A 13,506-nucleotide genomic window follows, 5' to 3' on the forward strand; every position below is an offset into this window, starting at 1 on the left:
AGAAATTCTTAAGATGTTCAAAACTTGCTGATTTCATTGATCAGTGAGCAGCATACTTTTCTTTGAGGGCCTTGTATGTTCAAGGGTTCAAATATATCAGTCTTGCATTAGAGCAGCATCTCATGAAGTTGGAAAACGGTGCAACTCTAGCTTCTCTGCTCTGCATCACTATCTTCAGTGGTGCTCATAACAACATATACAATCATAGCAACAGTCTTTAATTTTAATTTAGTAGAAAAAAATTCTTGCTAAAAGGAGCTAATGTTGATTTTCTGTTAGGCTCCAAGTCCTTGAAGTGGCAAACTGTGAAATGGTTACTGTAGAGGTTGATTAGTAAAACAGGCCTTGCTTTACAGGGACAGTGCTGTTGCCTTAATGAAATCTGATCATCTTGAAGAAAGCTTCCAGATTTTCCAGTAAGAAGGTGCTAAAAAATATATTTATTAATGGCCTTTAGAAAAATGTTAACTTCCCATTTTGTATGCCATTACCTCATTCACATCTCAATCACACCAATTCTTTGAACTGCGCAGAAAATGAATGTTAGACCATTAATTATTTCCACAATTCCTTATACTTCTTAGATATAGAATTTCTAAAATTTCAAATTCAGGTATCTTTTAATCTGTGATATATAGCACTTTTTAAAAGATAAATTAGAGAAACTATCCATTTCAAAAGAGTAGTCCAGAATTTACTGACGACAGGAAAGTGCAGGACTCCAAGTTCATTTTGATTTCAGGAAGGTGGTCCTTATCCATAGTAATCTTGAAACTATTTCATTGGCTGCTTCAAGTCAGGGTTCTTAATTATGCAGGATACTAAATGTGCTACATACATTTAGGGCATAGGTGACAACAGTCAAATTTTCCTCTAAAATTTCCTTTGTAAATAGAGTGAAAGTCAGGATATACTCAGATTCTGCAGTCATAACTCTTGACAGATGTTGGCTTGACTAGTTACCATTATAATACGCTTTAGAAAACCTGCAGGTTTGTTTCATCTCCATTTGGCTCTATCTCTTACATTTCTAGACATACATCTGTGCATTTACTCCCACTACAATTGTGAAGAGAGGATTAGAAAAGTTTTAGTAAATTATTGACAGTACTTTTAAAAAAATTTGAAAGGTGCTTCAAATTTCTGCTGCCATATGATGAGAGCTAATCTGCAAGTAAAGAGATGACAGCATGCTATGCAGATGAGCAGACGGGCATGTTTTTATTTGTGGCTGGTACCTGTTCTTTTCCAGATTCCCTTAAAAGGAACTGGGCAGAAATGTTACCATTTCTGTGTCTTACTGAAGCACATTTGAGTTCCATTGTAATAATCACCAAATTAAGTTCCTCTATATTGAGGCCAGGAACGGATTTCCTGAAGAAATGGAGATAGGAATAGTTTCAAATCAGGACAAGCTTTTGCTTACTGTTTCCACAGTCAGGTGAAATAAAACCTTAGAATGTCCAGAAACAGGAACAAGAAACCTGCAAATAACTTTGCCACAGGTAAGTGTTTAGTAGTGTTAAAATATTTTTAAAAACTTTTTTGTCTTTTTATTCCAGGAGGTTGCAGGGTCAAAAATAGAATTTTCAGCAGGTTGAAATATCAAGGCATATTTTTAAAATGCCTTTGACATATTAGTGGTTTTATTGCACATAACACAGTAATGGCTTGCTGCCAGTCAGACACATTCTGCTTGCTTTATTTACACATTGAGGTCAATGAAATTCCAAAGTACGATTACTCATTTGTGCCTAACAAATTTAGATTTGCCAGTGAAATGACCTAGGTTGTCAGCAGGATTGTCTTAATCCAAAGATCCTGAGTCTGTGCCTCATAAGTTGGAGGGGTTACTAGTACAATGGTAATGATAACATCTTTGGTAGACACACTCTCAGTTTGCTTAAAAACTACCAGTATTTATGAAAAGATGATATTATAACCCTAATATTGCTAACAGTATGTAATGTTGTCATTGACATTTTAATGACCTTCTTTCCATTTCTCAAACCCTTATTCGTGGTTATGAATGGTCAAGCATCTTGCATTGCCTGATTGTGGTTCCAAGCTTGCAAGCTTAGAGTGACTTTGAATCCTTTGGTGTTTCTTATTTGTTTGTCTTTGTGGGTAACCTTTGTTCCAACATTAGTCAACAGACAGTAAGAAATATAAATTTTAGGTCACTTTTCCAATTCCCAGTCTTGGGTTTTGTAATTCCCTAGCACCTGGGTTGGGTGTTAGGACCTCAAAAACTTGCATTTCTGTATTTTTTTGCCTGCATACCATAAATGTTTTAAATGTTTTCTTTTCACTGTTTACCCATGGAAGGTAAATTGCTTCCCTTTCAGTGCTGGGTTAACATAAAATGTATATTAGCCTGAAAGAGAGAAATTACTTAATGTAATTTCGTAGTTACAGTCTCTGTCATTCTCAGAAACTTGTTATTTACCCATCCAATTGTATAACCAATTGTTCCCATAATCCTCAGCGTTTAAGAATAACGTTTCCATGGTAATCTTAGATTCTGTAAATACTTATCATTCTCTAAATGGATAGCTTTAAATAAATAAATCATCAGTTATCCAGTAGACAGAATATACTTTATTGGTATAAAAAGAAGAAATACACCTCAGTTTTAAAAGAGACTAGTTTGTTCAGCCATAATAAGTTCACAATCTGCAGAATCATGACCCTACTGATAGTGTTAACAAAAGCTTGCTCCTTAATTATCTGCCTTGCATTCAGCTGCTGTTTCCCTCCTAAACTCAATTATAATTCTAATAGCAGCTGTGCTGCCATTGTTTGTTGCAATTCATTTTAAAGAACTTTGATTGGATGTCATTGGTCTTTTTGACTAAATGTGCAAGGTTCAAAGTATCCACTGCCACTAATAGCCCTCATCTCATCTCAAGATTATACTAATTATTTACATAATTATATATTATACATTATAGAGCTATTATGTATTATTTCTAAATGATAGTTCTCCATCAAAGATGTTGAACAAAAGAATATATATAGTTTTATTGTCCTTACACATATTTCAGTGTTGAAGATATGCTTATGATTACTCTCTGTTTCTGTGTTAGCCAACAATTGAAGTATCCTTCCACTGCACTGCAAATTTGTTAGAGTAGTCAGAACTCTCTATTGCTTTCAGTTTTGACTCCTCATTTATTATTTCTTCTGTACATTTACGCCTGCAATGGATGTGATAAGCTATTACTTTTACAGGAACAAAAGTGTCCTCATGTGTCCTTCAAATTTTGAGGTCCTATTATATGATAAAACTTAGTTTGATGCAATAATTACAAAATCTAGTAGAAATACACTTCATGATTACCACTTATATAATTGTGAAAACCCAGCTCATCTCTAATGTAATATGAGAATTTGTATGGTGGAATATTTCAGCTCATTTACACAAGACTATACAAAAATAAATTAAGAAATTGTTGCAGGTCCTGGATTTTGGATTGGATTAGTTAGTTCTACTAACTTTATACCACTGTTGTAAATACAACTTTATGCCAGGATAACTCATATATGTCAAGGAAAATAAAGTAGTAACAAAAATAAATCTTTAGTTATCTTAAGAAAAGGCTATCTGTTTAGATAGAGAGCAAAATTTGCTTGGTGAAATAAAGTGACTTGAAGTCACAGTTTTATTCTGACGACTCTGGAATCCTGAAGTTTGGTTTGGACACATCTAAAACAAAGGCTAGACCATGAATTCTGCCTTCTTACCTTGGAAATTATGATGGGGATCACCTGTATGAATGTAGGGCATCAAATGGCTCATTGCCTGTTGAAATCTGGAGTGTCACTGCATTAAATCATGAGGACATTCTTGTTTGTTTTTTTTTTTCCCCTGTTTATTTTTTCTAATATCTGAAATGCTACGAAAAAAAACCCCTAACAACAAATCTGCAAAGAATTAAAAGAACCCTGCAGGAGGTGCAAAGTCAAGTGATTTGTAGTGTGCACATCAGCTGCGCTACATATGCAGATTGGCCTCTGTGTATACACGTGGAATAGTGGTCTTCAGTTGCACAATCTGTGTGGAGAAATTGCTGCCCCATCCAGTACAAGAGGTTCAGAGTCTGCCGGGAAAGGAATTGCAGCCAGGACTCCTCCCTTTTTTGTAGAAACTAGAAGGTATGTAGCAAATGATGATGAGAAGTGCAGGGAGAGAATGGTTACACAGTTAAAGTATTTGAAAATTGCCCACAGCAGCTCCACAGAGTTTCTTTTTGCTGATAGTTCGTTTATGTAAAAGTGTTTGCAGAGGTATTCAGTATTTTTGGATGCCTGACTTGGGATCTTGATGACTGATATGCAGAAATGCTGAGGATTCAGAGTATGACTGATGTTTTGATTTCTGCTGCAGTTTGAAACTTGTGTTCCAGGCATACAAAATATTAGTAGAATGCCAAACACACTGAAGATGAGATCCAAGATGTCTGAGAGTTGGAACCCACAATTCACTGGTGCCCTCATCCTTAATCATTTTGGTCAGATTTTAAATTGTATTTATTTGCATGGCTGGTGATGGGCATAGTCTCATAGAAGAAACTTCAAAAGCACCCTTGTGCTGGAAATGAAGTGTTTTAGCACTTTTGGGGGAAACTATCACGCTCCTTCATGCATTTTTGGGTACCTATTTAACTGTGAAAAATCTGATCCTCAGTGCCTTAGCTCCTGAGCAGCAAAATGACCATAATAAAACCTATTCCTCCTTGAGCCTCTTGTAAGGTAAATTTTTTAATGTCTCTGAACATCTGATACTCTTGTGATTAGTCCTATGAAGAAGCTCATGAGGAAATTGCTAATTCTTCCTTCAGCTCAGAGTATGAGTACTGTTTGGTAACCAAACATAACGCTGAAAATAGAGAAAAACCCCCAAACTGAATAACTGCTTGCAAGGTGAACACCGTCAGTTCAGTGCAGTGGAGGAGGCAGGACTCATGTGGATTGTGAAATTAAGGACTGTACCATAATGCACATGTGAAAGGAATTCTAATGCTTGAGTAGTACTTGACTTCAGAACCTTAGTATTGATATCAGAATCCAGTTCTATATGTAATATTCTATAAAGTTTTGGTTGGCAGTTGTTTGGGGAAAATACATATATCTAACTTACAGCTCTGCCACCTGTTATTAATAGAGTTTTCCTAAACCAGAGGGAATACAAGCTTTATGGCACCCCAGGCTCTCATATATCTACATTAGGGCAGTGATTAATACACTTTTTCTTTTTTCGGAGTTGGCTACCAAATAGTTACAATTGAAATCTTCTGGAAAACAAATATGAATCTGGTTAATGAGACAAGTCTGCCATGTTGATGAAAATAAATGTTAAGTTTATTCTAATAGAGTTCCAGAAGCACAATCCATTTAGAGGAGTATTGTATATCTGTTCCAACTATCTCATTGCATGAAATATGAAAATGCATTTGAGTTGTGCATGGCATTTTACAAATAATCTAAACTTTAATCATGGTTCAAGATCTAAAGGGTAATTTTCATAAGAAAAAATTATGCATTTTTGGAATGAAATTTGTGCTCCCTGCCTTTTTTTTTTTTTTTTTTAACTGTATTCTTGGTATCTCTTCATATCCAAAGGTTTGGTCTGGACTTGGCAAATTCTGTGATTTCCTTAGATTTCTGTTCAATACTGTCAGGAATTTTTTTTTTTTTTTTTTGTGAGGCCTTCATCCTCTGAATATATTTCTAAGTACTTAGAAAAGACACCAATATGTGGGATTCAGGGTTGTTTTAGTGTCGTTTCTCCAGCTTCATCTTTGCCCAGTGGATGAGGAAAGGCCAGAAGCTGTACCATGCTACTCCACGTTGAAGTAAAAGCTTTTAGAGGTCTGATTTTTGTCCCATAGATGAACATTTTAGAGTAATTTAAAAATAACTGAGGATTTTGTTTGGTTCCACAGATTGTTTACATTTTTACTTGAAAAACGGAAGGAAAAGAAACACAGGACAGCAAAATAAAATCCCAGGGTACACCATTAAGAAATTGCACTTTTGAGATTCCTGCCTAACCTGCATCTGTTTTTCTTGCATATTATTCTAATTAGCTTGGATCTCTCTCACATTCCTGTTTACATTTCTTTTTAATGGGTCTTTCTGATTCAATATTTTCCCTTCTATTTACAAATTTAATGCAAAGTGGCATGTGGTGTGAGGTGCCAGATGTGGATTGCTTTCCTGCCTCTGAAGCAAATAACACACAGAATAAGTGCAAGTATTAGGGAAAAGAGCAGTACCTTGTATTTGATTGGAATCATAGTTCAGAAAATACAGACAACTATTCAGAAGAAAACCTGTGTTTTCTAATAGTAAGGGCATAATATTTTAAGAAAAAATAAAATGTAGGATGAGAATAATTATGAAAATAAAAAAAGCAAGCAAAAATTGATAATATTTTACCAGTATAACTGTATAGTTTTCAAAACAGTTGCAACAATGGTGGTAGCCAAACCAAGCATGCATTCTTATGTTTGCTATATTTTTGGTCTTTCTAATCAGCTCTGACAATTCTAGCCTATTATGCTATGTTATATTGAAAAGAATTATATTATTGTAATAAAATCAGTTATAAGTATACACATCTCTGCACTTTTTAGATATTCTCATTGAATACAGTATAGCTAACAGAAGTGATGCTTTCAAAATGAATTATAGCAACTAAAAAGTTTCTGAATAGCAGTAAGGAATAAGGTAAGTATAGCAGTAAGAAATATGGTAAGTAAAACATGCTGCTGTGAATTTTATAGCCAGATGATACAGAATTCCAGTAGAAGAAAACATTTCTATTTTATAGAATTACAGAGCAAATGCTCTAGTTCTTGCCAGGAGAACACTCACTGGTTGTGGAATGGGGTAAAAGATGTTAAGTTAGCAGCAGTGTAATTGTCCCTGGTTGAATTTGTACATTTTAACAGCTTTAATAGATAATCTGTGTTCCTTCTGGTTTGTGATGTTGCTTATACCTGCTTGCTTTTAAGAAGGTCAAGAATTTTTTTCTTTCCATCAGTCTGCAAAAGGCAGTCCCCATAAGAATTTTTCCACCATACATATCATGATGGTAAGAGTTGGGATCTGAGTCCCTGGTCCAGACTGAGGACCTACATACAGACTTCAAATGTGGCAAATACAGGAAGATATGATATGCCAGCAAATAGGCTGGTAATGAAGAAGCAAAAGTAAAATGGTTTGTTTGATTGTTATGAATGTTCTCATAAGATGGGCATTTAAAAATTAAGAGAGTTCAACTTTTCAATTTTTTGAAAGATATATAAATACTTATGTTGGTCAAAATGGATAATTTTTTTTTTTTTTGGTGGAACTTTTTGATGTATTCTGGAACAGATGAACTCATTATTTATCCAGATACTTAAGGACTAAACTGAACAGGGATTTGTGTGTGTGTGTGTGTGTGTGTTTCTGAATAAACCTGGTTATTCTGTTTCTGTGTTTCTGTGTTTGCTGGTTTCTAGTTCCCATGTCCTGTGGGAACAAAGAGGAATTTATTTTTATTGTTTGATTTTCAACATGAGAAGCTTCTTCTAACTGTCAGGGAAATGCCCTTCCTAAACCACGATAAATCAAAACGTGACAATTGGTTCTTAGGCTGTTTTTGTTACTGTTGCAGACCTAATCCCCCTATAGGAATATTCCCATATGAGTGTGATAGATCTATTTTCCATCTTCTGTTATACATTGTGAGTCTTTTTGGTGTACTCAGCATGCAATTTAAAGCCTGATTTTTTACCAATGCAAGGTGATCTAATGTTGTAAAATATTTGAATGGTATAAAGGGACATTAACAAAATAAAGTTTTTCTATGCAAGTGGTGCAAAGAAATGAGGAATTAGTCTTGCAGATTGTTACTCCTGTAGTCTGGTAAAGGGTGACTATTGTACTTGCTGGCACATGGAAGTGTCTCAAGGTATTGAGTGGTACAGTAGCACTGAGCACGAGCCTCATATTCGATAATATTTATATTGCAGATATGCTTTGTCTTTTCCAATTCTTATTTCCACTGTTTAACACCATGTTTCAGCATGCCTTTGTAGCAGGTTGCAAACTGACTGCTTTGCTAGCTAACTTGGCAATTCAAATTTGAAGTCTCTGTTCTGTAATTCCTCTGGTAGGTTGCCTGTTTTATATGTTTTTCTCTTCAAGATAAGTAATACAGTTTGTCATTTTCCAGATCTGGGACCTTTGCTTTTCTCCATTAGTTCTGAAGAATAATAGCCAGCAACTCCAACACTATTTCTGCAAGTTCCATTAACACTCTGGGATATATTCCATCTGAATTCTGTGAATTTTCTTTTGTTGCAATAAATGTATTGTATATTAAAAGATCAGTTATTGCATTACTTAAGAAAGTCTGGGTAAATCTGTTCTGATGGATTATTTAGAAAGAAAGCTAGGAATGTGTGTATTAGTGTCTGGATGGCAAAGTGAGAGTTGGATTTAGGAAGGACAACTGAACTGCTGCAGTGATTCCAAGGGACAGAAATGTAGCATAGCACAACACCAGCAGCTGAACTGGCAAAGGGTGCATCTAGGGATGCTGCACACAAGTTAATTGTTTTATAAATAAATAACTTTAATTATTTATATAAATAAATAACTTGTAGTTAAAATTGGAATAGTGACCAAAAAAATCTATTTTGAAAATTCTTATTGTTAGAATGAAAGTGCTCCTTGGTTCTAAACCTGACCCTTCCCTAGTACCTCTGCTTGATTAGTCCTGCATCTTCATTTTGAAGTCAAGTTTTAATGAACTTTGTTGTCCTTTCTCCTTGTCATGTGTTATGTACATTTAATTATGATATCGGAGATCAATGATCCTTACATTTATTTTCCTAGACTATATCACTCCATGACAAGATTTTGAAATGCTTTTAAGCAGTTTTGCCCTTCAGCTGTAAATTGTGATTCTGTACTTCTTCATTAATGATCTTGGAGTGCTTACATAACTACTTAAGAGAAAATATTAAATGTAAGATGGTTCCATTAATTTAAGAGCAGGGACATTCTATTTAGACTCCCTTTCCTTGCTCAAGGAGTACAGCATTTTTCATTTTGATAAATGATTTACCCTGTTATAACTTTTTTAACTAATGGATATAGAAAAAAAACCCTGTTAAATAAAAATGATATGACAAAAAAGTATGACATTCACTTTATTTTATACAGAAATGAGTGTAGCACAAAGTGATTTTATTGAACTGTAACAACAAAACATTGGAAGTTCAGTGCTGAATTGGCCTTGAAATTTATTTCTTGTGTCACGTAAAGATCCTTTTGCCTCCAAATGTAGGTTCAGTTAAAGACCCACACCACGAGCAGTGCAGTGCTATAAGGCATTAGGTTCCTTTCCATTTTCTGATGGGTTCATCAGGTGTTCTTATCCTGAGCACCAGTTTCAGTGTCCCAGATGTGTCTTGCAGTTCAGATGTTAATCAGAAGGGAGAACTGCCTCCCTTCTCACCTCTGACATGCTTCCAGAGAGGTTATTACAGCTGTTGGCACAAAAAGATCATATCCAGAAATTTGTTTTGCTTTAACTGTTCCTGTGGTCAGGAAGAAGGCTATTGTTTCCATCCAAGGAAGTGAACAGTGTATAAAGTGTAGGGATAAGAGTTTCTTACTAGAAATTTTAGCACTTTCTGGTTTGGGATTCTGTTTGTTTGGTTTTTTTATTTGTTTTTAATAGGTTTCTGTGAACAAATATTTAATTTAACCAAGTAATTTAATGGTCTATCATCAGGTGTGTTACAGTTTGTGATCAATAAGCAACAAGTATCAAGACTGAGATTTTCAAAGAGTCTGAAGAATAATTACACATTTATCTCCAAGTTCTGAATGCCTTTGAAAATTTTAGTCATGCTTATCACTGGACTCTACTCAGAAAAGATTGGATTGTATTATTTAGAGAGTGTCATCTGCATATTGAACTAGCTGAAGTACTAGAACAGTAATGAATTAAATCTCTCCAATCTAGACACCTTTGTACTGTTTTTAATCACATCCAGCAGCTCCACAGTTTATGAGCCTACATACATCTCAACCTTTTAACTTGCTGAAGCTCCCAGTTCCATCCTAATGTGTTTCACTTAAGTAATAAAAGTAAAGATATCAGTACAGGTTATTACTGTGAATGTCAATTGCATTTATATGTATATCAGAGCAAAGATACTGGTCATTATACACTTTTTTCCCTTTTTTTTCAGCTTCAACTGCTGATGTAAGAAGCATCAAAAAGCATCAAGCATTTGAAATTACTTTCACATTATTTCCTTTTCTTGCTGCAAAGCTGAAGAACCTGATTACAGTGCTGCTACCATAGGTGCATCATTTCACGGATGAAAAAGATGGATCCAAGATATTAGGTAAAATTTTCAACTTCTCAGAAGGATATTAATGTAATGAAGGGCATAAAGTTTTTGTACCTTCGACATCATCTGTTGGAGCCTGTGTATATGGTATACATGTCTCCACAAACAAATTTGCTATCACCACCCTTGCTGCTGAAGAACTGATGTATACTTTCCAAAATCAAGTTAGTTTACCTACTGGCTTTCCACAGGGTGAGATAAAATCCTTCGCTTCCAAGACAAACCCTACCAGTTCAGCAACTGAACATCACCCTTAACCTGTAACAGTTTTTCTATGTGAGTTAATATTAAGCAGAGCATCTTCGGTTGCAATCCTTTTGAAGGTTCAAATTTGGGGGCAGATATGTTTTTCTGGCACTTTTTTTGTCAGGATCATAGGCAGAGTAACTCCACATCTACTTCTGGATGTGTAGAAAGAAACCACAGTGTGTATGCTGAAGTGGGGAGGTGGAAGGGATAGAGGAGAGAAGGATGTCTCTCCAGGTTGTGCTAGCACTGAGAGCTTCTGCAAAGTCTAAGCCGATACACTTAGCCTGTCTCAGGAATGATTCAACTGAGGAATGGATGAAGGCTGCAGTAAGGGTTTGTATAAGCAGGAGGGAGATCAAAATAAAAGCAAACAAAGAAATCAAAAACCTCCACAAAACTATGACGTGTAGAAGGCTTTAGTCCTTAATGTCAGAATAAAAATATTTTTCCTGACAAGAAGTTTGGAGTCAGATAAAACATCAGAATAAAGTCTGTATGCAAAATGGTCCATGGTTTACGCTTCTTATACCCTTCCCCCTTGCTTTACCAGGTAATAGCAGCCAAACTGTATTTTAGAAATTCAACGCAAAAATCTTGTCAGTTACTCCCACACCTTCATGGGATTTTCCTGCAGTTCATTTACGCTCTAAACTTATTTCTAGGATTGGCCCAAAGACAGCACTCTGTAGGTTGCAGAAAGATGTGGAATTTAAGGACACTGAAGAGGAACACCCATCTCTACAAGAATGTTTCAAATGAATATGTTAAGTCAGAAGTTTGGTGGAGAGAAGGAATAAGTGGCAAAGGAGAGTGGGAGCCATCCCTTGTCCAGACGTTTAGTGTTCTTGTTCTGCATTAGGATGAAAAGAGAGTAGGTATGCTCATCCTTGGTACATTAACAAGACCTACTCCTTCTCCCATCACTTTTTACAAGTGTCCTCATGACAGCTGCAGTGCTGAAGAAATTACTATTCAAAAAATAACTTTCTATCTCACTTGAACTTCAAGTTGCCATATCTGTTTGAAAACTAATTTTTCATTACTATTTTTTCACAGATAATAATTCATGACTCTAGCAGCTGTAAGCCTGCCTCTGATTGAAAATGAAATGTCAAAGGATTTTTTTTACCTGCAGACATAAAAGGTACTTTTAAGGCAAATATACAAAAGCTTTCCCCTGTTTTTGATGTACCATTAGCACTGTCTTTAACTACACTTGAACTGTTACCATGATATGTTGAATTATACTTTCTTTGGGGCAGACCCTGTCTACTGGAAGCAGTCATAAATTCATTGATTTTAATGCAGGAAGGTTGGCATATAACACTTGTAGACAGGTGCCATGTCTGTGAGGTTACTGAAGTCTGCCAAGACCAAGTATTTAGCTGCTTACCTCATGCTGGTCAATATTCTAGATGACAGCTTTGCATTTAAAATGCTTATTTGGATCTTTGATAGCATATTGGTCTGTTCAATTTTGATTGCAACATTGACAAAAATAGTGGAGGAGACAAGAACAGATCTTCAAACGAGATTATGATGCATACAGTAAGATCTGCATCTGGAGGCTTTCGAGCTTTTCTGCGCAGTTGACCAGAGTGTTACATCTTCTTGAGTTACAGCAGTTATTAAACTGGTTGACAACAGTGATGCAGTTGTTGCCTTGAAAAGAGATTAGTCAATTGATGGAGGTCTTTCTGTAGCTCAGAGTCTCCTCTTCCAATAAGCATTTAGCTCTGCATAGCCCCAAAAATTTAATGTGTGTTCCACCGTTAATACTCATAAACACCACAATATTGATACACCCCGTTTTTGCTTACTGTGCCTGTTTCTGTGGCTTCTGAGATGCATTGAGCTTTTAGTGGGTAACTCTGAAACAGTGAACACCCACTTACCAACTCCTCTGTAGGCAGGGCTCTTACTATTTGATAAAGATCTAACCCAAGATAATAATGCTTCAGCTGTGACTATATTTAATTCACAAGTGGAAGTTCCCAAAGCCATATATTTACACCACATATGTAAATTATGGATTTTTCTTATTTTTCTAATAAGAATTCTACGTGTGCTTAAATGAGCAGGAATTAAGCTTTTAAAATTTTTGAGAAAAATAGTATTTTCATAGCATGTTTTCATAACAGTTTTGCACTTATATCAAGTATTATTGTTCCTACATTACCAGTAGGAACTGTGCTAACATCTATTTTAAGGATGAGTAATCTTTGCTGTATTTCTTAACTGGAAAATGAAATATAAGATTAATTTCCCCTTGGCAAAAAATGACCATATGAAAATGCATCCTCCTACTAAATTTATTTGCCAGATATTTTATTCAGATTGCTTTACCAATTAGAGAGTCAGGACATCAAGGTTTGATTCACATTGATTCATATTGTCACTGTGGTAAGTTTTGCAAGGATTTCAACTTTCCGTATATCCCAGTTTCAATATTTGAGAATGGGACAGTATTTCAAATTCCCTTTCTTGAAATGCTTTTAGGTGAAAGAAGGTATGGTTTCCTGATTTAAATAACAACATGGGTGATTGATCAATACTTTTATTTTACCATGTAAGCAATTTGAAGTAAACATTAAGCTGTCTAACACTATCAATGATGACATAGAGTTGGCTTTCCTTTATGAGGCTTGTGGTACAATATTTCCTCTTGATAGTTAAAGGAAGGACACAATTTTTATATTTTATCAACTATGGAAGTCTTGTTCCTCTATGGGACCAGAACATAGAGGTTTGGGAGTTTTTTTGACTGTAAAATAAGACTTTTTTCCAATGTTTTGCTGCAACAAAGAAGGGATTCCACAAAAACATTTAA

General features: G+C 35.3%; 1 protein-coding gene across 1 annotated transcript in view; it reads left to right on the forward strand.

Annotated features, from left to right (window-relative positions):
• The window catches only part of IQCM (IQ motif containing M), a 51,112-nt gene extending 38,843 nt beyond the window's left edge, over positions 1–12,269 (forward strand). Inside the window, 2 exon segments of the mRNA XM_050327255.1 lie at positions 10,260–10,378; positions 12,135–12,269. Coding sequence (XP_050183212.1) covers positions 10,260–10,378; positions 12,135–12,269 — 254 coding nt within the window.
• Positions 12,270–13,506: the final 1,237 nt, after the last annotated feature.

The sequence above is a fragment of the Myiozetetes cayanensis genome, unplaced genomic scaffold (assembly GCF_022539395.1).
Source record: "Myiozetetes cayanensis isolate MyiCay16 unplaced genomic scaffold, myiCay2020 scf33, whole genome shotgun sequence".
Lineage (NCBI taxonomy): Eukaryota > Metazoa > Chordata > Aves > Passeriformes > Tyrannidae > Myiozetetes > Myiozetetes cayanensis.